Source organism: Megalopta genalis, chromosome 3, assembly GCF_051020955.1.
Source record: "Megalopta genalis isolate 19385.01 chromosome 3, iyMegGena1_principal, whole genome shotgun sequence".
NCBI lineage: Eukaryota > Metazoa > Arthropoda > Insecta > Hymenoptera > Halictidae > Megalopta > Megalopta genalis.
Window position 1 is genome coordinate 16,858,547 of NC_135015.1, and position 23,377 is coordinate 16,881,923.

The following is a 23,377-nucleotide window of genomic DNA, read 5'->3' on the forward strand; positions in this document are numbered from 1 at the left end:
ATATTTTTTCCGGCCTGGCGATCCGTTCGATTTCTTCGTCGCGTGTTTCGCCTCGCAGCTGCGCGCCGGCTTCCTGTTCCCGGCCGAAGGAATCCCGAGATCTCCTCATAATGTGTCATTACTTATGGCTTGTTCGCGATACGAACGATCCTTTCGACTAAAACGGTTTCCGAAGCGACGGTCAACCGGTTCCCGTTCACAGAGAATCCATCGTCGCCGGCGAGTTACTCGAGCGTTGCTTAATAAATAAGACCGAACGATCTAATTTCAGTTTCCGCGGGCGGAATGAAGAAACGGGAATCTGCGAGCCGATGATGCCGCGCATCGATCAGGCCGCGCTATCTCACCGTAACTTTATAATTGGCACACTGTCCCCCCCTCTCTCTTTTTCCCTCTCTAATTTCTCCCCTGTCACAACTTCTCTCTTCCTCGAAATCTTTCTTCCCCCTCGGAATTTTCTTTCTTTCGCTTCCAACGCGCTCGCCTCCACTTTCGTCTCTCTATTCGGCTCGCATTTTTTCTCCGATTTTCTCTTGCTTTTTCATTTCTCCTCTTTTTCAGTGCCTCGTTTTGGTCTCTTTTTATTCGTTGTTTATATTTCGTTTCTTTCACCGATTTATGACACATATACTGCTCGATAAGATTAAAAATTGGCCAGATTCAACTGACGATAACTCCGCGATAAATCGTCGCAGGGCGATGAATTTTCTTTTATATTAAAGCTTGAAACCTCTACTTTAAGATGGTATTTCTGTATTTTAAGTTAGATGCACCCTCGCCGCTGTAACGATTTAAATGGGAGGCCTATGTTTGTCGTATTGAAAATTACCGTGTTCGCCTTGATACAAATTTGCCGATTTCGACTAACGATAACTCCGCGAAAAATCGTCCTAGGAGAATGACTATTCTTTTAAATTAAAGCTTGAAATCTCTACTTTAAGACAGTCTTTCTCGATTTTAAGTTCGACGCACCTTCGCCACTGTAACCGTTTAAATGCGAAGCCATGTTGCAAGTAACCGAAACGCAAGGGTTACTTTAAAGTGCCGCAACTTCGCGAGAAGAAATCGCAGCTAAGTGTCTCTTTGCTTAAATTGAAGGGGAAGGATCGAACTTCATTTAATTGCAAACGACATGTCCGAGAAAAATTTTACGAAGTCCGTGCATTTCGTCGAACTTGGCTATCTTCAATACGACAAACATATTCTTTACCTTAGTTTGTACTATCATTTATAAATTATATTTAAGTAAATTATGTTATAATAATATTAATAACATTTAATAAACAATAAAATAACGTTTTCTTAAAATAATTTAATAAACTGCGAATCTTCGCGCGAAATAAAAGCTGTCCAAACGAATTTTCTGTTGCACAAATTATAAAAACTTGATAAAACTCTCTTTCCTCTTTTAATAATCGTAAGAAATTTAAGATACCGTACAACAATATCCTTAAATTCTTCTACCGTCATTACAGTCTTGTATTTAATCTATCCATTTTTCCCACGAACGCAGGTGAAATCAGCAGTTTACCCATTAACAGCGAATTACGTTCTTGGTCCAGCTCCATTTCTATTTTCCAGTTGCCACCGACTGCTACTTTTTCTCTTCCAGTCCTCCATATCTCATCTTTCCTCCACCTCGATCTCATCGCGGCTCTCTCCGTACCGTCGCGTTTCTATTTCTCCGAGTTTCTCCCGGCGCCGCGTTCTCCCCGGCTCCCTGGATTTCGAGCCGGCGGGGTCCGTTCCGCGATCGAAGACTGCCGGCTCGGAGCGATTCCCGGCCGCCAATAGTTTCTCCGAATGATTGATTCGACTAATCATCGCTCGTGACCGGTTCCGTGGAACTGAATAGACAACGGCCAATTCCGTGGAAGTTATCATTGCCGGGCCCGGGTGAATGCACCGATCGCGCGATCCGCGCGAGCCGAGCCGAGCGGAGCCGGGACGAGTGCCGATACATCATAGCGGCCCTGTTTCCGTTCGCGGCGTTCCTGGCGACCAGACGCGGAGAGCTTTCCGTCCGCGTCCATTACGCGCATGAATATTAAAACGGGCCCCGAGAGAAAGTCGGCGATCGTTATTGCTCCGATGAGAGTCCGACTGTTGCTCTCCGGTTCGTATTCTCGTGTTTGGAGAACGGTTCTCTCTTTCTCTCTCCGCTTCTCTCTCTCTCTCCGCTTCTCTCTCTTTCTCTCTCCGCTTCTCTCTCTCTCTCCGCTTCTCTCTCTCTCTCTCCGCTTCTCTCTCTCTCTCTCTCTCTCTCTCTCCGCTTCTCTCTCTCTCTCTCTCTCTCTCTCTGTCTCTCTCGCATGCTCCCTCTCATTCCGCCTCTCTCTCTCTCTCTCTCTTTCTCTCTCTCGCGGGACCAATCGTTCACTAAGAAACGGTATTATCGGTAATTGCGAGCGGACCGACTCGATGCCCGGTTCTTCGTTCCCGAGCGGATCAATATTGATTTTTCGACGCGGCGGCTTGTAGCTTTCGGTCAGCCCCCGATCATCAACTTGTCAAGAATGTCTGGATGATTTCTCGGACATCGCCTCTGGCCCTCTGTTTACACAGGTTTCGACTTTACGCTCTCCGATCCGTACCGATTTAGAAGGAGACTCTCCACGATGCGAGCCCCGCCGCGATCTAGGGACAATCGGGGAGCCAGCGATCTTCGATGCTGTATTCGACGGATTGATCCGAGATTTCTCGATTTCCCTTCCTAAATTGTGATCCCTGGACTGCGGATTTTACGCGCGGAAGTGAGCGCAGTGAATTCTTCCCGATCGTTCTTCAACTTGTAGAGAAAAATTGACAATTGGGGAAGATTGTTCGAGGCTTGCGCCACGTTTTTATAGTTGTTGATAATCGGAAACTATAAAAAAGAGCCAGAAGGCTTGAATAATCGTATCTCCTCCTCTCAAATTGTCCACTTTTGTGTACAAAGCTGAGCGTCAATTACGGAGAATTCGCTGTACAGTAATGTCTCTCTAATTGACGCTCAGATCGTGCACAAAACTGGACAATTTGGGAAGAGGAGATATACGATTATTCGAGCCTTGCGGTTTCTTTTTATAGTTACGAATTGTCAACAATTATACAAACGAGCTGCGAGGCTCGAATAATCGTATCTCATCTTCTCAAATCGTCCATTTTTGTGTACAATTTAAGCGTCAATTAGGGAAACTTTAACTATATTTGTAATGCGAAACGAGATCGAAAGATTGAAAAACATTTAACGACGTCGATATGTTACGTTCGAACAATTAAAATTATTAACGAAAGAATGCAACTTTTGCGTTACTTCTGTTTTTTAGCAACAGGTGCAGACAATTTACATTTTTCATAAAGATCCGCTGTCCAGCAACTAACTACTGTGCCGCGGATTTTTTTTATGCACTTATCGTAGAAATTGTTAAGAGTAATACGAAGCGTAATGAAAAAGAATTTAAATATTAAATATTAATATTATTTATATTTTATATTAATATTATTATATATTTTTTTTTTATTATAATATATTTGAATATTAAAAGAATTTACGAGCGTCGTTACAGTATTTTCAATCGATCGCAACTGTTAAACGGAGAAATACATCGTTGCTTCGATTACTTGTTTCATGCAATTACATAAAATAAAATATTTATTTTCCCGGTGGATCCGCAGTCTAGTAATTACGGTGGAACCTCGATTATACGGTCTAAGTAGAGTGACACGAATGTTCAGACTACAGAACGGTTACTTAGTCGAATTACCAGATGCCATCTTTATCGATTTGCTCAATAAATCGTTCCCGTGTATGATTCGCCTTTCATCGAGTCGATTACAGGTAAAAGGTATTTAAATAACAGATAATTCCGACGTTGGAGCACCGGATAACCGGGCTTTAACTGTACTAGACGGCGGATTTAATGCACTTATGAGATAATTGGGTGCTAGCGATTGAAAATAGAGGAAAGATCGAAGGAATTTTAAAATGTCGACGTCTTAGTTTTAATCTATTTATGTGATTAGAGAAAGAACTAAGTTCCTTAAGCTTTTAGTCTCTAGTTCTGGCAAATAATTCAGGCAATTTTTACTGTTCGTAAAAATCCGCGATCTAGCAATTACGATAAATTCTCCCTAATTGACGCACAGATCGTACACAGAAATGGACAATTTGGGAAGTGGAGATACGATTATTCGAGCCTCGCGGCTCGTTTTTTACAGTTACCGATCGTCAATAAATGTAAAATATAAAACTGTAAGGCTTGATTAGTCGCATCTTCTCTTCCCAAATTGTCCATTTTTGTGCGCAATCTTTGCGTCAATTAGGGAGAATTTACTCACAAATCTCAATCGATCCATCGGAAAGCTCTTTCAGCTTCCATTTCCAATTTCATTATTCATTTATTCAATGAACGGGGAAAATTTGTTGGAGTGAAGAGTCATAAACAAAAAAAGAGTCATAAAGAGTTTGAAACGTTCAATCAATTGCTGTTAATTGAACCTGAGCTTGTACACAAAAATGGACAATATAGGAATAATTCTGTCTCCTACTCCCAAATTGTCCATTTTTTCCCAAGCCTCAGATCAGTTAGGGAGAATTTACTATAATAATATAATAATCGTAATATAATAATCGTGTCTCCTCCTCCTAAATTATCTATTTGTTCCCAAGCCTCCGATCAATTAGGGAGAATTTACTATAATAATATAATAATCGTAATATAATAATCGTGTCTCCCCTTCCCAAATTGTCCATTCGTTCCCAAGCCTCAGATCAATTATGGAGACTTTACTATACTCCACAGTATACTTATAGCCACCACTATTCCCAATTTCCACCACGACACCACGACCACCGTCGCCAAATTCTCAACACCATAGAAACAGCATCGGACCCGAAGGTACGATCTTCGGCTACGATCAAGATCCCGAACCCAATTCCCGTATCCGCAGTCTAAGAGGTTCGCAGTGATGCATCAGGATCTCAAAGGGACCGACGAAATTCTTGATGATCCTGCGCGAGCATCGGGCGCAGCGCCGGCCCATGAATCAGCGATTACGTTCGCGCGTCAGGTAGCAGTTCTGGACGGCTAGTCGAATAATCGAGCAACGACAGGACTGGCGATTATAGGGTAAGCCGGTTATCATTGGGTCAGTATACCCTGGCTGTTGATCCGCGGCGCGCGGCGTCGCGTCGCGTCCCGCCGCATTGCGTCGCGCCGCGTCGCGCCGCGCCGCTGCGGAATGCCGTCTCCTCGGCTCGGACGTCATAGGCAGAGCGCGCGGCCTGTGCCCGCGGCCGGCCGCGCAACGCGCCGGTGCTCGCAGTTCGATTGCGGTCTGTTCGATTGGGAGCGAACCGAGTGAAAGATCTCGAAAAGGAAGGCGATTAAGGGGGAATGGGACCTTGAGCCCGGTCAGCCACTGCGAGAGGCAGACGGGGAACGCTCGGAGACGGGTATGCGAGCCACCGCCATATTGTTGTGACTACCATGCCCTGACAGACCCTGACCAGCCACCCACACTCGCGACCGGCGCGGCGGGCCTGGCGACGACGTTGTTCGCCATGAGACCGAGGCAACGAGTCGCGCGAGGCACACCGGCGAGCCTCCGGCCTCACCTGATGGAACGCGGCGACACGACCGCCTGCGAATATCTCTCCGGCTCATGCTCCTTCGAAACCATTTATCATCCCGTCCGATTATCCGGAGGCTTGCGTAACCGGCCCCGTCGCTGTCGTAAGACTTTTCGAACGTTTCACGGCCTCGGAACGTTCGCGTCCAACCTCGCCCACTCCCGGAAGCCCCGCAACCAATGACTTCGGCGCAACCGGAACCGCTTGGTCTCGTTATCTCTCTCATATTCTCTCTCTCTCTCTCTCTCTCTCTCTCTCTCTGGCCATTAGTCGGCTTGCTCGAACTTTACTATGCATCTCGGTTTCGAAAGGGAAAGGGAACCTGTATCAAGGGTGCAGGAATTAAGCCAGCCTTTTTGAGCGCCTCGTCGGCGCCGTTATCGTCCCGTGATCTTCGACAATCTTCTCCTGCCACGTTCCCGAACGTGCTTGATACAGTTGGCACGATATTTAGGTCTTTCTCGATATACAGTGAATACAGGGAATTCAGTGAATTCTCCTTAATTGACGTTTAACTTGGAAACGAAAGTGGACAATTTAGGGAGAGGGGATACGATTTTTCGAGCCTCGCGGCTCGTTTTTGTAATTGTTGATAATTGGTAACTGAAAACTGACGTGGCGAGATCTAGGGACAATTGGGGAGAAGCGATCTTGGATGCTGTATTTGGCGGATCGACCCTCGTTTGCAAGATATCCTTATTTTCAATCCTAAATTGTGATTACTGGACTGCGAATTTTATGGATTTATGATAAAAGTGAGTATAGTAAATTCTCCCCAATTGTCCTTCAATTTGTAAACGAGAATTGACGACTTGCGAAGAGGGGACACGATTTTTAGAGCCTCGCGGCTCATTTTTGTAATTGTTCATAATTGGTAACTGTGAAAACTGGGGTGGCGAGATCTAGGGACAATTGGGGAGAAGCGATCTTGGATGCTGTATTCGGCGGATCGATCATCGTTTGCGAGATTTCTCGATTTTCGATGCTAAATTGTGATTACTGGACTGCGAATTTTATGAATTTATGACAAAAGTGAGTACAGTAAATTCTCCCCAATTGTCCTTCAATTTGTAAACGAGAATTGACGACTTGGGAAGAGGGGATACGATTTTTTAAGCCTCGCCGCTCGCTTTTGTAATTGTTGACAATCGACAACTATGAAAACGAACCACAAGGCTCAAACAAACATATCTCCTCTTCCCAGATTGTTCATTCTTGTTTACAAAATGAGGGCCAATTGGGGAGAATATATTGTGTAAAGAAATAAAAGAAAAATAAATAATATCATATGATACATGATATATACGCTACGATAATTTTCGTGCTGCAGCAAGTGCATAATGAAGCAGCAGAATCATTTAAAAAATCAACCGCTTACTAGACTGCAGATTTTTTTTCAAAATAAACATCGTCTGCATCAATTGCAAAACACGATGACTGAACAGCGAGTCTATGCTTTCTTCAGTCATCGAATAATCGTATCACCTCTTCCCAAATCGCCCATTCTTGTTTACAAGTTGAAAAACAATTAGTGACAATTTACTGTATCCACATTTTTCTGTCCGCAACAGTATTGTAATCGTGTACAGTGTGTAATTGGAGGCGGTCAAGCCAATGAGCTGAACTGGGCGGACCGAGCCGCCCAGCGCCAGCCGAGCTCGCCTCTCATTGGCCAGCACTTTTCTGTTAATAACTCGCGAACAAGGCCGCGTATCGCAATTTCGCCAAGGAAAAAGTTACTTCAAACGACCTCGGGATTCCATTATTTCCCGATTTTGAGTAACCTTTCGAACACCCTGTACACGGTCTGAGATTCAACTCGGCCAAGATCAGCGGCAGAGTCAAGGTATCTCTTCTTCATCCGATCAGCTTTTTGCCGGATCGATGGCAATCTAGCATCTACTAGACGGCGAACAGCGAGCATACCACGAGCGAGCGTATCCAGTGCAGTTCGGTTCGAGGAGACGGCGAGGTCGCGAGACGAACGGCAGTGAAGGGAGGAATGTCAACGATTCCCGGCGAAAAGTTAACGCCTGGCCGTCTCGAGGCGATTCGAGGCACCTTTTATTCGCCCCGCGAAGACAGCCGGGCAGTAAAGTCCCGCGTTTAATTGGATCCTCTCCGGCGTGGAAACCCGTAGCTACTTGGGCGGGGGCAGCCTCCGCTCCTCGTTCAATGATACTTAACGGTTCCGTTCTCACACCCACCGGCCGCGAACCTCGGCGAGCCATCCACTTTCTTGAGGAGTGGTGCGCCGATCGCCGCCGATCGAAAGGAGTTTCCTTATTTCCCCCCCGTTCGTTCGAGCTCGATCTTTCCAGCGAGCAGTTTCGAAACGAAAGGAGCCGTCGACCGAACCCCGGCGTCCGCACTGTCGGCGATCGCTTCCACTACGAAGACTTACGGAGCTTCGTGTGTCTACCTTATAATCGCTTTCCTAACAGAATTTCACGAGGTTACGGTCAAGCCTCGCGCCGCCGAGAACTCCGGGAAACGAAAAGGCGAAACTTTCTCTCGCTGCGTCGCGAGGTCACCGGCGAACCAGGATGATGCACTTCGAGAATTCTTTTTTTTACCGCGAAACCGAGCGAACGATCGGTGCGAGACTTCGTAGACGTGAAAGTATTCGGGCGCTCTTTAAAACGCAACTGCTATTAAAATATAAGACTAGTTAGGGGCACTAGTTTGTTCACGCAAACTCTTCTTAAAAAGAGGGGTACTTATTTAAAAAAGAAAATTAAAGTTTTAACTGTTCAATTTTTTTTTATTAAGTTTTGACTGTTTTTAGTTCCTCGGCATTTCACGAGCGATTAAGGAAATGACTATTTCTAGCTATTCTGGTGGTATTATATTATATTATATTATTATATATTTTATATTATATTATTTATATTATTTTATATTTGTCTTATTATATTATATCTTAGTATATTATTTATCTATTTATCTATAATATATAATATATATAAAAAATATCAATATATCTATTCTTTTATTTATCTATCTATCTATATATATAGATATAGATATAGTATAGATATAGTACAGATATAGATATATAAATATCATATAAATAATACAATATAAAAGATTACTATATTTATATTATTATATTATATATAATCTTATATATATTATATCCTTTGAACAAATGTTCTCAGACATCCTTTACTAAACTAGCAGCTCTAACAGCTAAAAGACACTCAAGTAATTTGTTCGAATTCTTAAAAAATTACTGCGTCTTGAAAGAAGTTCGAACGCTTTCGCGAGATACTGTATTTCTGAATATACATCGGTCGTTCATAAAGCGAAAGTGGTGCAAGTCAGTTCTTCGATAAGTTGATTTAATACCGTCGTTCGCAAGCTTAACCTTCATTTTGTTTCGTGTACCAGTTATACAGGTATACAATCTCCATCGGTTTCACCGCGAATACCAGAACGAATATAAGAACAGATTAATTTTTCTCGCTTACATTCTTTAACCGCATTTCTGCTTTCGACGGCTCGTATGTAGTCGAAGCATGTCCCGAGACGCTTCGCCAATTTTTCTTTGCCAAATCGAATTCGATCTCTCTCTCTCTCTCTCTCTCTCTCTCTCTCTCTCTCTCTGAAACTTAGCAAACAGTATTTAGACACGGTTAGTCTATACTTTTGAATTTTTGTAGATCGCTCTCGTGAAGGCGAACTTTTACAGAGAAAATAAGACCTTTTACGCCAATAAATTATCGACAACTCGATAAGCTGTACCTATTATTCTTTCGCTTGAACATTTACTTTCCTGAAAATATCGGTTCTCTGGAAGCACAAATTTCGTTGAAAAGCGCGATGTGAAGAAACCGTATGTGCGCATACAACTTTACTGTGGTTATGTCAAGGTTATGCACCCGTTACCGCGAGCCAAATATGTACCGCGAACGTCCTGATTACTGCGTGTCAAGGTTGACATAACCCATTTACTTTTAAACGTATACACACAACTACGATTCCCAAGATCAACATATTCTCACTGTTGCACTTTACAAATTAGGTACCCTACGATCATGCGTGTTCTTCAGGACTTCGCTGTATTATATTAACCCTTTGCACTCGAAGACGTTTTAACTGTAAATCAAAAATAATTTTTCTGACTTATGGTATTTCCATTTTATACGACGAAGTGCATTTTATGAAATAAAATTATGTAGTATGAAATAGTATATAGAATATACTATAATAGTATATAGAATATATATATATATATATATATAATAGTATATAGAAGTATGAAATTGAATCTTGCGGTGACTCGTACAACAGTCACACTTTTAACAAGTTTTTAAATCTAAAATTTGTTAATATAAAAATTATCTTGCAACGTGATATAACAATTTCAGTGGTGCCTCAGAGTCACCGTTGGAGTGCAAAGGGTTAAGGTACGCAGTTCAGTAAAACATCGCATTTACGTACATACATAGTTAAAAACCATAAGCCAAATACTGTATTAGCAAATTACTCTGTCTAAATATAACGCTAAAATGAATAGCTTATTATTAATTACCAAAATATAAATGCCTTTCGAATCAGCGTTCACAGCTGTCGTTGCAAGTGCGATTCCATAAGACTGAACGTTTTCATAAGCTTCCGAGAATGTCCAAAAGTATATATTGGGTTGGCAACTAAGTAATTGCCGATTTCACTCCCATTTTTATGAAAACGAACATACAGCAATTTCTCCCTGATTCGCGCCTCGGATCGCGCAGAAAAATGGACAATTCGGGGAAAGGAGACACGATTGTTCGAGCCGTACGGCTCGTTTTCCCCCGAAATTGACCGTTTTTGCGCGCAATCCGAGCGCGAATTAAGAAGAAATTACTGTACTTCCTCGGCGAGGCGATAATTCAATTTCGTTCGCTCGTTCAATTAAAGTTCCATCGCGGATGAAATCGTCACTTCGCCGGGATTACTATTGGGTTGGCAACTAAGTAATTGCCGATTTCAGTTATAGATGTCTCTCACTCCCATTTTTATGATATCCGTAAATGTTATATTATAAAATTATTATTATTATTATTATGTTATTTTTTATTATCCGTGAATGTTAGCAACTGGACAAATTGAATGCAGCGGTCAAGGAAAAGCGACCAGAATTGGTCGATCGTAAAGGTGTCATTTTCCAGCAGGACAATGCTAGGCCACACACGTCTTTGTCCGCTCGGCAAAAATTGATGGATATTGGTTGGGAATCGATGTTACACCCACCATATAGCCCTGATCTCGCGCCATCGGATTACCACTTATTTCGATCCCCGGACAACTCCCTTCGTGGTAAAACTTTTAATGACGATGACACTGTAAAATCTCACTTAACTCAGTTTTTGGCCGAAAAGGATCGGACTTTCTACGAGCGTGGAATTTTCAAGTTGTCAGAGAGACGGCAAAAGGTCATCGAACAAAATGGAAAATGCATTACAGATTAAACTTCGTTCCAAGTAAAAAGAAATCTTTTATTTCATCGAACAAATCGGCAATTACTTAGTTGCCAACCCAATAGAATGCTGTCGAGGAGATTCTTTCGCCGGATCAGCTCCGAGAGCGTCCTCTTACCGGTGAAATACGAGACGCGGGATAAACGGCGCTGGAAATCGCGAGGCGCGAAAACCCCTGCCGTCCATTTACTAGATCACGACGACGGCGTGCAGCGGCGCTGGTAATAGGGGCCGCCAGTGTAAATGATCCGAGGCGAGCCGGCAGCGTGCAGCAGGGCAACGTGTGTTCGCGTTCGCGAACGCCCACGATAATCGACATCCGGTACATCCAGCCGGGCAATTACCGCGCGTCTTTTCTATCGGGTCACGTTGCGGAGTAGCGCCGTTTTCGCTTATCTCGCTTGCGTAAACAAATGGGCCTTGTTTGGACCGAAACGGCCCGCGGATCGGTCCACGTCGAAACGCCGCCGGCTCGGCTCGGCTCCGCTCCGCTCGGCTCCGTCTCGCCGCGAACGAATTGATCGTCGGCAATTAGGCGCCTCGCGTGTCCTGTTTAATACGGAAGCGTCGAACGCCTAATGAATCAATCGGAGATACTGAAATTAAGAGGAACGTGCTGCTGAGTGCTTTGTTCGTACGCCGTGGGCAGGCCGACCACCTACGGGGGATCTGGAACGACGCGGAACGAACGCTGTATCCCTTCTTCTCCATCGTGTGGGTGCGTGTTATTTGTAATTGACTCTTTGTAATCGGCTGCGAACCAGCCGGAAACAGTTCGACATCGGTCGGAATGCGCTCGGAAAATTTTGCCCGCTGGTTGGCGGGAACGTACTCGAAACTGCTTTGTCCTGGTTGGATGACGTGCTCAACCCCCCCCCCCCCCCCCACCACTGTTTGTTCTCTGGTACGTTGACCATTAATTTCAATTGTGTTTTGGTGATCGTGTGACTTCGAGGGCAAGCCTCGTCGTTGATCGGTTGAAATGCAAACTACACAGTGGTCATTTTAGCATAATTATTGAATGCAGTGTTATGGCAGTTTTGACTCTAGGACGCTTAAGGTGTTAGCAGGTTTAAGGGAGACTCAGTTTTTAGCCATGTAATAAGAAGAGGTGCCGGAAATATTATCTTTTTTGTTCGAGGTACATTTATACAATATTATTATTTAGTAAAGTTATTTACTTAGTTTACTTTAGTTTACTTATTAACTCTAGCATGATTAAGGGAGGTTTGTACAATATCCATGGAATTTGAAACACGTATTTTTGTTCCAACGATGTTTTTTCTTAAATTTTTTATATCTCATTTCCGCGGGTACCGAAATGTATTATTAAACAGTATAAATAAATGATGCAAGAAAAGTATAAAAAAATTTATAGAAGAACATTGTTAGAACTTAAAGATACGTGTTTAAAATTCTGTGGACATTTTCTGACCTAATCTTAAAAAATGTTATTAGCCGGGGCTAATTTATTAAAATTATCAACAGAAGAAATACACGTTTATTTATCCTTCTTTTTTAACAATCTTAAAACAGACTTAAAGAAAGTTTTCTCAATATTTTATCAATGGAATTAGACCAGTCAGAAGACGTCAGAAGAATCGCCGAATGCAAAAAAAATGTCCAATTTGGGAAGGGGAGATACGATTATTATGATTATTACGATTATTATGATTATTACGATTATTATGATTATTACGATTATTATGATTATTACGATTATTATGATTATTACGATTATTATGATTATTACGATTATTATGATTATTATGATTATTACGATCATTATGATTATTACGATTATTATGATTACTACGATTACTATGATTATTTACGATTATTATAGTTTCTGTAGTTACCGATTATCAACAACTATAAAATCGAGCCGCAAGGCTGGAATAATCGTCCCAATTTGTCCATTTTTGTGCATAATCTGAGCGTCAATTGGGGAGACATTACTATACTCCCACAGTAAAATCACCTCGCAACAGTTTCGAAAATATCTCTTCTACCTCCGTGATCAGAAAAAGATCTGCGATCCGCTCGACGAAAGATCGTCAAGGGAATAATGGACTTTGGTTCGACAGAAATCGCTTTTTGTCGCGCAGAGGTCGACCACCAACGGGGACGATATTTCCGCGGCGACGACGATCGCGCCATTATTCAGATTTCCCACGTAAGTCGCGATCCATCTTTGGCGGACAATGATCGTAGATCCATTCGGCGTGTGTATCGGGGCGAACAGGAATTCCTGGGCAGGAAGGTGCGCCGCGAGCGAACAACGCCTTTGTCTTTCGTTTCTGCGGGCTGCGCAGCGCTGCGCCGAGCCGCGCCGCGCCGCGCGAGCATATAGCTTCAGCCGAGCTCTGTGCTTGCCGACTACCATGCTCGCTTCGCTGGCTGACTGCCTCCGTTTTGAATGCTCGCTGGCGTGCACGCGCGAAACCGGAGAACCTTAGCGGCGCGTAACGCACCGAGATTAATGCGTAACCTTTATGAAGCGCGACGCGAGCCGTGCGTGGGCGTGCGTGCACCGCGCGGAGAAATGCATCGCGAACCGCGTGCCGCGTGCCACGATTGAACCCTCCAGGCCGGGTTCAATGGAATCGTACGCCGTCGCCGATCGTTCAGAATTATTACTTCCGGTGTCCCTGATTTTTCCCCCGTGCAATCGACCCCGTGCATCCCTTCGCTAATTACTGGACTCTATACGAGGGTGTCCCAAAAATGTCTCGAAATCTGAAAGTGGCGGGTTCCTCGGGTCATTCGAAGCAACCTTTTCCTTTACAAAAATGTTCTCCGACGCACCGTTAACGAGTTATTAACGAAAAACAGTGACCAATGAGAGGCGAGCTTGACTGGCGCGCGGCGACCGAGTCAATGAGCGGAACCGGGCTTCGCGCGCTGGTTGGCTGGGCCGCCTCGCGTCGGCCGTATTCGATTCTTATTGGTCACTGTTTTTCGTTGGTAACTCGTTAACGGTGCCTCGGAGAAGATTTTTGTAAAGGAAGAAGCTGCTTCAAATGATCCGAGGAACCCGCCACTTCCGGATTGCGAGACGTTTTTGGGACACCTTGTAGATCATTGCGCGAAATACATATTTTTGGTACGAATTACAGGAAATAGCGGGTTTAGAAAAATGCATTTCCTTCTTCGACGATTTTAATAAATTGAAGAGAATGTTAGGGTACTTTTAAATTCTTGCAATTGCTTCACTGCTTGGTATTTCACCTAGTCACTTTTGCCATAAATTCGTTAAATACATGGTCTATTAATTACACAAAGAGCTACGAGTTTATAGAGCTGTAAGCTTTTCCCGAGAAAAATCGTAGATCAAGCTTTAGTGGCACCGCGGCGAGCAGAATTAGGCACTTATGGAATGTCCTTTATGAAATCATGCGACGCGTATCTCTTCCGCGGATCGAAAAAAGAGAAGTTGACGACGTTTGACCTGGCAACGTGCCTGGCCGGGTTGCAGATCTGCCGTGCCGCGTTTACCATAGAATTACACGGTCCGTAAGAATGCTTAGTATTAATGCAACAGGTTGCGCGGACAGTAAAATATTAGGGTGTTACATTGACGTACAAATTAACATATAGGAAACATATTTCATTGAGATTAAATTGTACGGCCAAGCGCGTACGATCGACGGCAAATAAATGGCGATGGAAGGGGTTAATGCTGATTACATCTCGTAAATAATGCTCTGTTGCGAGTCGCTCGGACCCGCTTGCTCCGGGATAAAGCTTCGAGATCTGGAGTGAAATCGAACCGCGAGTACTAATATTTATGTTAATTGAAGATATACTGCGTTCCGTCGTTGCTGCGGCGCAGATATCATTCTTGGACGTGAGGGGAGCCGAGAGAAAACGAGAGAGAAAGAGACAGAGAAAACGAAAGAGAGAGACAAAGAGAGAGGAAACGAAAGAGAAAGCCATAAGGAGAGAAAACGAGAGAGAGAGAGAGAGAGAGAGAGAGAGAAAACGAGAGAGAGGGAGACAGAGAGAGAAAACGAGAGAGATAAAGAGAGAGAAAACGAGAGAGAGAGAGACAGAGAGAGAAAAAGAGAGAGAAAACGAAAGAGAGAAAAAGAGAGAGAAAAAACGAAAGAGAGACAGAGAGAGAAAGAAGACAGAGACAAAGAGAGAGAGGCAGAGAGAGTGAACGAGAGGGAGAGAGAGAAAACAAGAGAGAGAGAGAGAGAGTGAAAGAGAGAGAGAAAACGAGAGAGAGAGAGTGAGAGAGAGAAAACGAGAGGGAGAATGAGAGAGAGAACGAGAGAGAGAGAGAGAGTGAGAGAGAGAGAAAACGAGAAAGACTGAGAGAGAGAGAAAACGAGAGAGACTGAGAGAGAGAACGAGGGAGAGAGAGAGAGAGAGAGAGAGAGAGAACGAGAGAGAGAGGGGTAGAGAGAACGTTTTGAATTCGAGCCGCGTCGCAGTCAAACAAGATGAACAGCCGAGAATTTTAATTGGCGGGCCCCGATAAAAACGTCGTTTCCGATGCGAGGATACGCCGCGGCGGGAATAGATAGAACGCTTAACAGTTTCGAGGAGAACTGTGATTTACTAGGAACGGGGTTCCCGTATCGGTCGGTTCCAGCGATTTAACCTCGATGATCGATCTAGAGCCGACGAGGCCGTGCCTGAGCCAAGTGCCGAGAAACCTGACGAGCAAACGAACACCACACGCTTCTCTCGTGGAAATTAACGAGGATCCAAGGTCGCGCGGATCAACGCGCCAACCTCGGCGCTAACATTTTTGCGCAGTTGCACGCCTAATGGAGAAGAACCGAGCGATTCCGCCGCGCGCGCAGTTTTAATTGGCCCCCCAGGCGGCCGGTAATTGTTTTCTATTAACCCCGGACGACGCGTTTTAATTTGTCCGGCTAGCTGCGAACTTCCCGCGACAGTTTAGACAGCCGAATTAAGACGAGAGTAATGAGATGGGCTGGGCTCTAAGCCGGTCCGGGCGACGCGTGCTTAACAATTAACCCTTTCGGTACGAGCGCGTTGTCCGCCGTGACACTCCCACTGTACGGGGTGCCGCGCCGAAAATGCGCGCATAACGCAGAGTCAGTTCAATTTTGTACGAAGATTGTCTTTCTTTTCGTTAAGTAATGACTGTGCTTAATCCGTTTCTAAATCTTTCTTTAAATGTTTCCTGTAAACATTCTGTAAAGGGCCTACAATATGTTAAAAATCTATGAACAAGTTTCGTAGAAAAGTGTAACCTGAAATGTTTTTAATCGATTCAGATCGAACGACAACTATACCTGTAGCTGTTTTTTTCGGAATCCTTGTAAGAAAAGACTTTATCCGTTCGAGTCCCAGGGATTATTCAGAAAACACGGTCGAAAAATACCGAACACAGCGTGATAGCGCTGCTTGGGACCCAAACGGTTGTTAGAATAGTTTCTAACATGTTAGAAATATTTATTATAAAAAATATTATATTATTATTAATATTATATATTATTATTCAATTACACGAATTGGTAAATTAAGCGACTAGTAGACTGGGGATTATTTATTATTTATGTAACATAAAAATTGTCTTTATCCCTTTGCTTTTCCTGTAACACTGTATCCACCGAGCTGGTCAAAATGCCTGGTTTCATAATTTTTGTTTTGCTTTAAAGTTACTAAAATCGTATATATATATATTTATATAATTATAATATATTATAATATATTAATATTATAATATAATATAATATAATATAATATAATATAATATAATATATTATATATTATATTATATATATATATATATATATATATATATATATATATATATATATATATATCTTTATCGTTATGAAGCAACCCGCGTTAATTTCATTTAGGACACGGCGGGATTAGCGTTAATGATTTCGACGAGATAAACGTAATGCGCCGACATTCGCGAATTCTTTTAACGCTAAACTTAACCGAGCTGGTCAAAATGACCGGTTTCATATTTCTCGTTTCGCGTTAATGATTTCAGCAAGATAAATGTAATGAACATCGAGATTCGCGAATTCTTTTAACACTGAACTTACCGAGCTGGTCAAAAACGACCGGTTTCATATTTTTCGTTTCATGCTTAATGATTTCAACGAGGATAAATGTAATACGTACATATCGACATTCGTGAATTCTTTTTAATACTAAACCCACCGTACCGGTCAAAATGACCGGTTTGCTTTTGTTTTTGCTGAAATTATATATTCTTAATCCAAAGCGTACGTTTTATAATAAAAATAGCAAAAGGGCCGAATAAATATAGTCTTTTCATCGTTGGTAAAGCGACATACGTTAATTTCTTTCGAGGCTCGATCGGTTTAGCGTTAATGATTTCAATGAGATAAATGTCATTATGTGTATATAGATCGACGTTCGTATATTCTTTTAATACTGAACGTATTTATTCCCGCAAAATGATTCCAATTATAAAGACACCGTCACGGGAAACAATTGGCTAAATCTCTTAATTCGAGCATACGTTATTCCTGCAAATCGACACACGTATTACTCGCATTTGATGCTCGATAGGATCAGCGTCGATCGTATCATCGTCCTGTTGGTACCATAAAAGCGCAACATCCGCGGTTTAATAATGAACCCCTTGCGAGCCATTTTAATCCTGAATCCAAAATAATTTCTTCCGAGCCATACAGTATTTCTATATAATACATAATATATAATATAATATATGATATACAATGATATATACATCACAAGTCGCAAAGTTCAATTTCATATACGTACAAAATAGAATTTTTTATTTTTAAAAATTCTATTAACAGAACAATAGAATTTTTTATTTTTAAAAATTCTATTAATAGAATAATAGAATTCTTTATTTTTAAAAATTCTATTAATAAAATAATAGCATTTTTTCTATTAATAGTAATTAATAGTAATTATCAGTAATTCTACTAATAATAATCTAACTTTCTATTCTATTAATAGAATAATAGAATTTTTTATTTTCAAAAATTCTATAATTATAGAAATTTCAAAAATTCTATAATAATAGAATAATAGGTTTCTCAATGCTAAAATAGCATAAAAAATTCTATTTTTTATGCATATGAAATTGAGCTTTGTGTCTCGTACAACAATTACACATTCAACAAGTTTAACAACGTAAACATTATTTTAATACCCAGTATAACAATTTTCAGCGGTGTCTCAGAGTCACCACTCCACAAAGGGTTAAACTGCGGATCTTTATACAAAACAAAAACCGTCCAAGTTAATTACAAAAATATGAACCAGTTGAAAACATCTTTTCCCTCTTAACAATCCTAACAAGAAGAAAATAATTTTCAACGACTACCCTCGAACACTTCCAATGCCCCAGTTTCGTACACGACCAATTCGATTCGCCGATAATTGCATAAAAAAAATCCGCAGTCTACTACTAATAACAATATCGATCGAACATAACTCACCGTCAAGGTCGAAGGTGTCTTTCCTGTCTGTCGCCGAGTCCAAGCTCTTGCATTCCTCCGTGGGTGTGGTGTCGTCGCTGACTTCGTTGTTCCTGCGAAACAGAAGCCAGCTTGAAGAGAACGGTTTCCTAAACGGCGCGTTCGCGAACGCGCAAGGATTACCGATCCTCGTAGTAATTGCACACGGTGGACCGTACGCGAGATAGAATCGGTCCGGTGTAATTTCACTGTCAATTCGCGCGGAAGAAAAGGGGTGGCGGCGTCGGCAGGATGCCGGGCCGATCGCGTTCCTCGATTTTCGCGGATCGGGGGCCCCTAAGTGGTCAATTAACTTTTTTGCCGGGCGCCGGATGACCCACATCCATGCACCGGGCAGGGCGATTGAAATTTTCGAAACGGCGTGCCGGAGCGTAGCATTAAGCCGGCTTTAACCACAGCCCTCCCCGGGAATTTTTCACTCTTTCACTTAAGCGCGACGGGCGCGCGCGCGCGCGACCGCTCGGATTCGCGAGGATGTTCCGGAATGCTAATCGCTCCGCTTTCGATTTTTTCGTGGATCGGCCGGGCCCGATCGGCGTGCGTGCGCGTTGCCGGGCATAATTCCCGTCGCGGGTAACGCGGTGCAGGCGTGCGAGCGCGCGCGCGTCAGCGGGCTCCGCACTCGGAATTATTACAAAAAGCGCACATTCTTGGCCGGCGAGCGAAGCCGCGCCGCGCGTCCAAACCTCTCCGGCCCCCGACGGATCCGCGCCGCGCCGCGGAATCGAGCAGGCGTGGCTCGGCCATGCTATAAATACGTGTATAAGAGACCGTTTTGCAACCGTAAATCGTTCACAGGCATCCGTGCCGCGTCGGGACGCCGCGAATTCCACGGAAAAACGCGATTTGCTTACAATTAAAGAATGGCGGCTGGCCGCCGACCCACCGCAGCCTTCGCGCGATACCTAAGCGCGGACACCGCCCCCGAGGCGTTCAGAAATCGGTTAATTTTCGGAAGTTGTTTTATTGGCTGCGGATCTTCGTGCGGGATGAGAATAATCCTAATCGATTGCAACGGGCAAATGGCAATTCGATCTTTTTTTTTTAACACGCTGTGAGCGGGTTATTTCTGACAATTTCGCTGGAACTGTTTTACAGAGTCGTTCCAATTATGTATTAATCCTTAACCCTGTTATGTACGTGTTATCTTTTTTTTCTTTATATATACGTCCTATTTTTTTTTCTTTATACACATATATGTGCTATATTTTTTTCTTTATACATATATACGTCCTATTTTTTTTTCTTTATACACATATATGTGCTATATTTTTTTCTTTATATATACGTCCTATTTTTTTTTCTTTATATATACGTCCTATTTTTTTGTCTTTATATGCATATGCGTCCTATTTTTTTTTCTTTATATACATATACGTCCTATCTTTTTTCCTTATATATACGTCCTATTTTTTTCTTTCTATATACGTCCTATTTTTTTATCCTTTATTTTCAATAATAACTTATTGAGCACAAATATTGTCCTTTACAATCAGAATAGAATTCTAATTTCTTGTCGGCAATATTTAAGCATTGGAATAAATTTGGACACGCTATAAGCATCAATTTTCTTTCCCTTTTCATTAAATTATTGCAATCAAAATATTTCTGTGAAGAAAATGAAATGTCAATGGGTTAACGAGCCAGAAGTAATTCAAGTTTACAATATCACTGGGTCCAAGTTATTTTTCATACAGAGATAAATTATATGCTAAATATTTTTATATCAAATCTAGAAAAGAAATGTTTCTCTTGTAAATATTCGTTCGTACATATTTTCAGCAAAATTATAAATTGCCTATTCTTTCAAAATTTCCTGCCAGGTTTTACGGTTTAACTGACTTTTGCCGCGCATATGGCGACGTTGGACCGATAAGGATTAATATACCATGGACTTTCACTTCATTTTATTTAGTTTCTCATCAGAGAAGCCGTTCCTTTAATATCTTCCCGTCGAAACTCATTTTTGCATGAGGCACTGGTTCGCGCAAACAGTTAAGCGCTTTTCAACCGGTCGAAATTAATGTCGCAGCATTCTTAAAGCCTTGCAATTAGACCGCGGCTTTTGCGCGTTTGTGGGAGAATCGAGTTGTAGCGGCAGTTTAAAATACCGGAAAGATTAAAAGAATTGGAATACGTTATTCCGAGTTGATTATATTCGAGTTGACTGAAATTATTACCGAGAGAAGGAGCTCGATATTTAGTGCCGATATTTCTTGCAATTCGTGCGGAAGGTTTCTAGTTTTGCATAAGAATCCGCGGTCTACTTTTAATCCTTTCGTTATTTCGTGTTCCATCTGCACGTTCTTCTCGGAAAAGATTTGGTCCTTCCGACAGGATGTAAATGTAAGTCACGTTGCTTTGTTTGGCAATTTTTTGCGAAATTTACGAAATAGTTAAGTTGTTCGTTGTTCTCAAAAATTGATTTCTGGCCTAATTTTACTTCAGGTTGCAAACAGAAACGGACAATATGGGAAGAGGAGATACGATTATTAGAGCCTCGTGGCTTATTTTTACAGTCAACAATTATAAAAACGAGGTGCAAGACTCGAATAAACGTTCATTGTTCATTTTTGTTCTCAAATTGTTCAGTTTTGTTTGCAAGCTGAAGGAAAATTAGGGACAATTTACTGTACTGGGACGTCTGAATTGAAAGAATTTGCTTGATTCGTGAACTAGAAATTATTATCTAAAATGCATCGCACGGTTTTCGAAGGATTTTAGTAATTGTGGAATCGATTTTTTTGAACCCTTAGGGCGGTGTTCCCCTTTGATGCTATGATTCGTTGGCATTATCGCGCTGACCATTGGTATCGAGGTTATTGATCTTCCCTTTTGCCTTCGAGATCTGCATGGATCTATATTTTTCGTTGGAACACATTGTTTTTTACCCCGTTGTCGTCTTGGATTCGGTTAAATTTTAACCCTCGAACGGTGGACAATTTTCTCAACTATACGTTTGCGTCGCTTGCAAGCAATTGCAACTTTATTTATCAATTTTTCTAACTATATGCAGATACTTCTCGTAGACGTATTAGCTTTTCTATTGTTCCAACTTCAGCAGCAATTTATTCAATTCATTTGCCGATAATTGAGTAATTATTTGGATCTTTAACCCCTTGTGTGACTAGCCCGTTGCCATAAGTTCAATACAAATTGAATCGTGTTCAAGTCTAATGTTTTGCACGTAATTTTACTCGTTCCATTTCTTCACTTTTCTATTGTTCCAAATTTAGCAGCAATTTATTCAATTCATTTGCCGATAATTGAGTAATTATTTGGATATTTAACCCCTTGTGTGACTAGCCCGTTGCCATAAGTTCAATACAAATTGAATCGTGTTCAAGTCTAATGTTTTGTACGTAATTTTACTCGTTCCATTTCTTCACTTTTCTATTGTTCCAAATTTAGCAGCAATTTATTCAATTCATTTGCCGATAATTGAGTAATTATTTGGATCTTTAACCCCTTGTGTGACTAGCCCGTTGCCATAAGTTCAATACAAATTGAATCGTGTTCAAGTCTAATGTTTTGCACGTAATTTTACTCGTTCCATTTCTTCACTTTTCTATTGTTCCAAATTTAGCAGTAATTTATTCAATTCATTTGCCGATAATTGAGTAATTATTTGGATCTTTAACCCCTTGTGTGACTCGCCCGTTGCCATAAGTTCAATACAAATTGAATCGTGTTCAAGTCTAATTCTAATGTTCTGCACGTAATTTTACTTGATCCATTTCTTCACTTTTCCTTTAATAAAAAGCAACGTTACTTAGCAAACGATTTAATAACAGAAAGAAGTGGTAGACAATTTTGGGCCAGATTCTTGAATTTCGCGGATCAAGGGGTTAAATACTCCAGTTCGAAATGACCAGGCAATTAGTCCGAGGGTTAATTGGACACGTGGCTCCTTGATCCTCCTTTTTTTCAAAGCAAGTAGAGAAACAGAGAATTGGTAAAACTGTCTAAGATTCGATTTAACTTGGACGCTTTTTTCTTATCGATACCGTAACAGAAGCATTTTGCGATACAAAAAACTCGATAATTAGTTTGATACAGAAATCAAATGGAAACTGCGATACAACGAAGACTGAACAGCATTTTCTGTAATTCGAGCTGGTCGGTAAGTCGGTAATTCGATCGATCGAATAATCCTAATCAGTGAAACAAAATTTGTTGTAACTTCGCTTTCTCTTATTACATTAAAGAGATAATTTAACATAGAAACGAAGAGGGGAAAAGTGTCGTACAACGAAGAATCCTCGAGTCGGTGCAACAGAATCGCCTGCAATTCTAATTTCTACGAGATGAGAGCGAAATAATTTGATACAGAAACGAAATAGAAAGCGTAATACAACGAAGAATCCTCCTAAAAGGCAAATTTGCCAGAGAAAAGTCCTTACTCTAACCAGAAAACAAGGCTAAGGCGATGGAGTCAGTTACTACGCAAAATAATTGTTGCGCCTTTGGTGTGTTTACGAGCATAATTAATCTCACATTCATCGAATAGGATATAATAAATTTTTGTATCAAAGAACGAACGAAAATAAAAGAACGAAAGAATAAATCAAAAACTGTACAAAATGAAAGAAAGCAAAAATTGATTCGGAAATGTACATAATGAAGGAAAACAAACGTTAAGTCAGAAAACAAACGTGAAGGAAAATAAACGTTAGCAAAATAAAATAACGAAGAAAATAATAAAAAAGAAATGAACGAAATAAAATAACGAAGAAAATAGTAAAAAAGAAATGAACGAAATAAACGAATACAAAATCTTAATATATCTCGCACCATAAATACAAAGTTCGCAATGC

At 41.6% G+C, this 23,377-nt stretch overlaps 1 protein-coding gene across 2 annotated transcripts in view; it reads right to left on the reverse strand.

Annotated features, from left to right (window-relative positions):
* bbg (PDZ domain-containing protein big bang) overlaps window positions 1-23,377 on the reverse strand; it is a 157,676-nt gene that overhangs the window by 95,012 nt on the left and 39,287 nt on the right. For both annotated transcript variants that reach the window (XM_033478369.2, XM_033478370.2), the window contains exon 5: window positions 18,522-18,613. In XM_033478369.2, coding sequence (XP_033334260.2) covers window positions 18,522-18,613 — 92 coding nt within the window. The remainder of the gene's footprint in view (window positions 1-18,521; window positions 18,614-23,377) is intronic.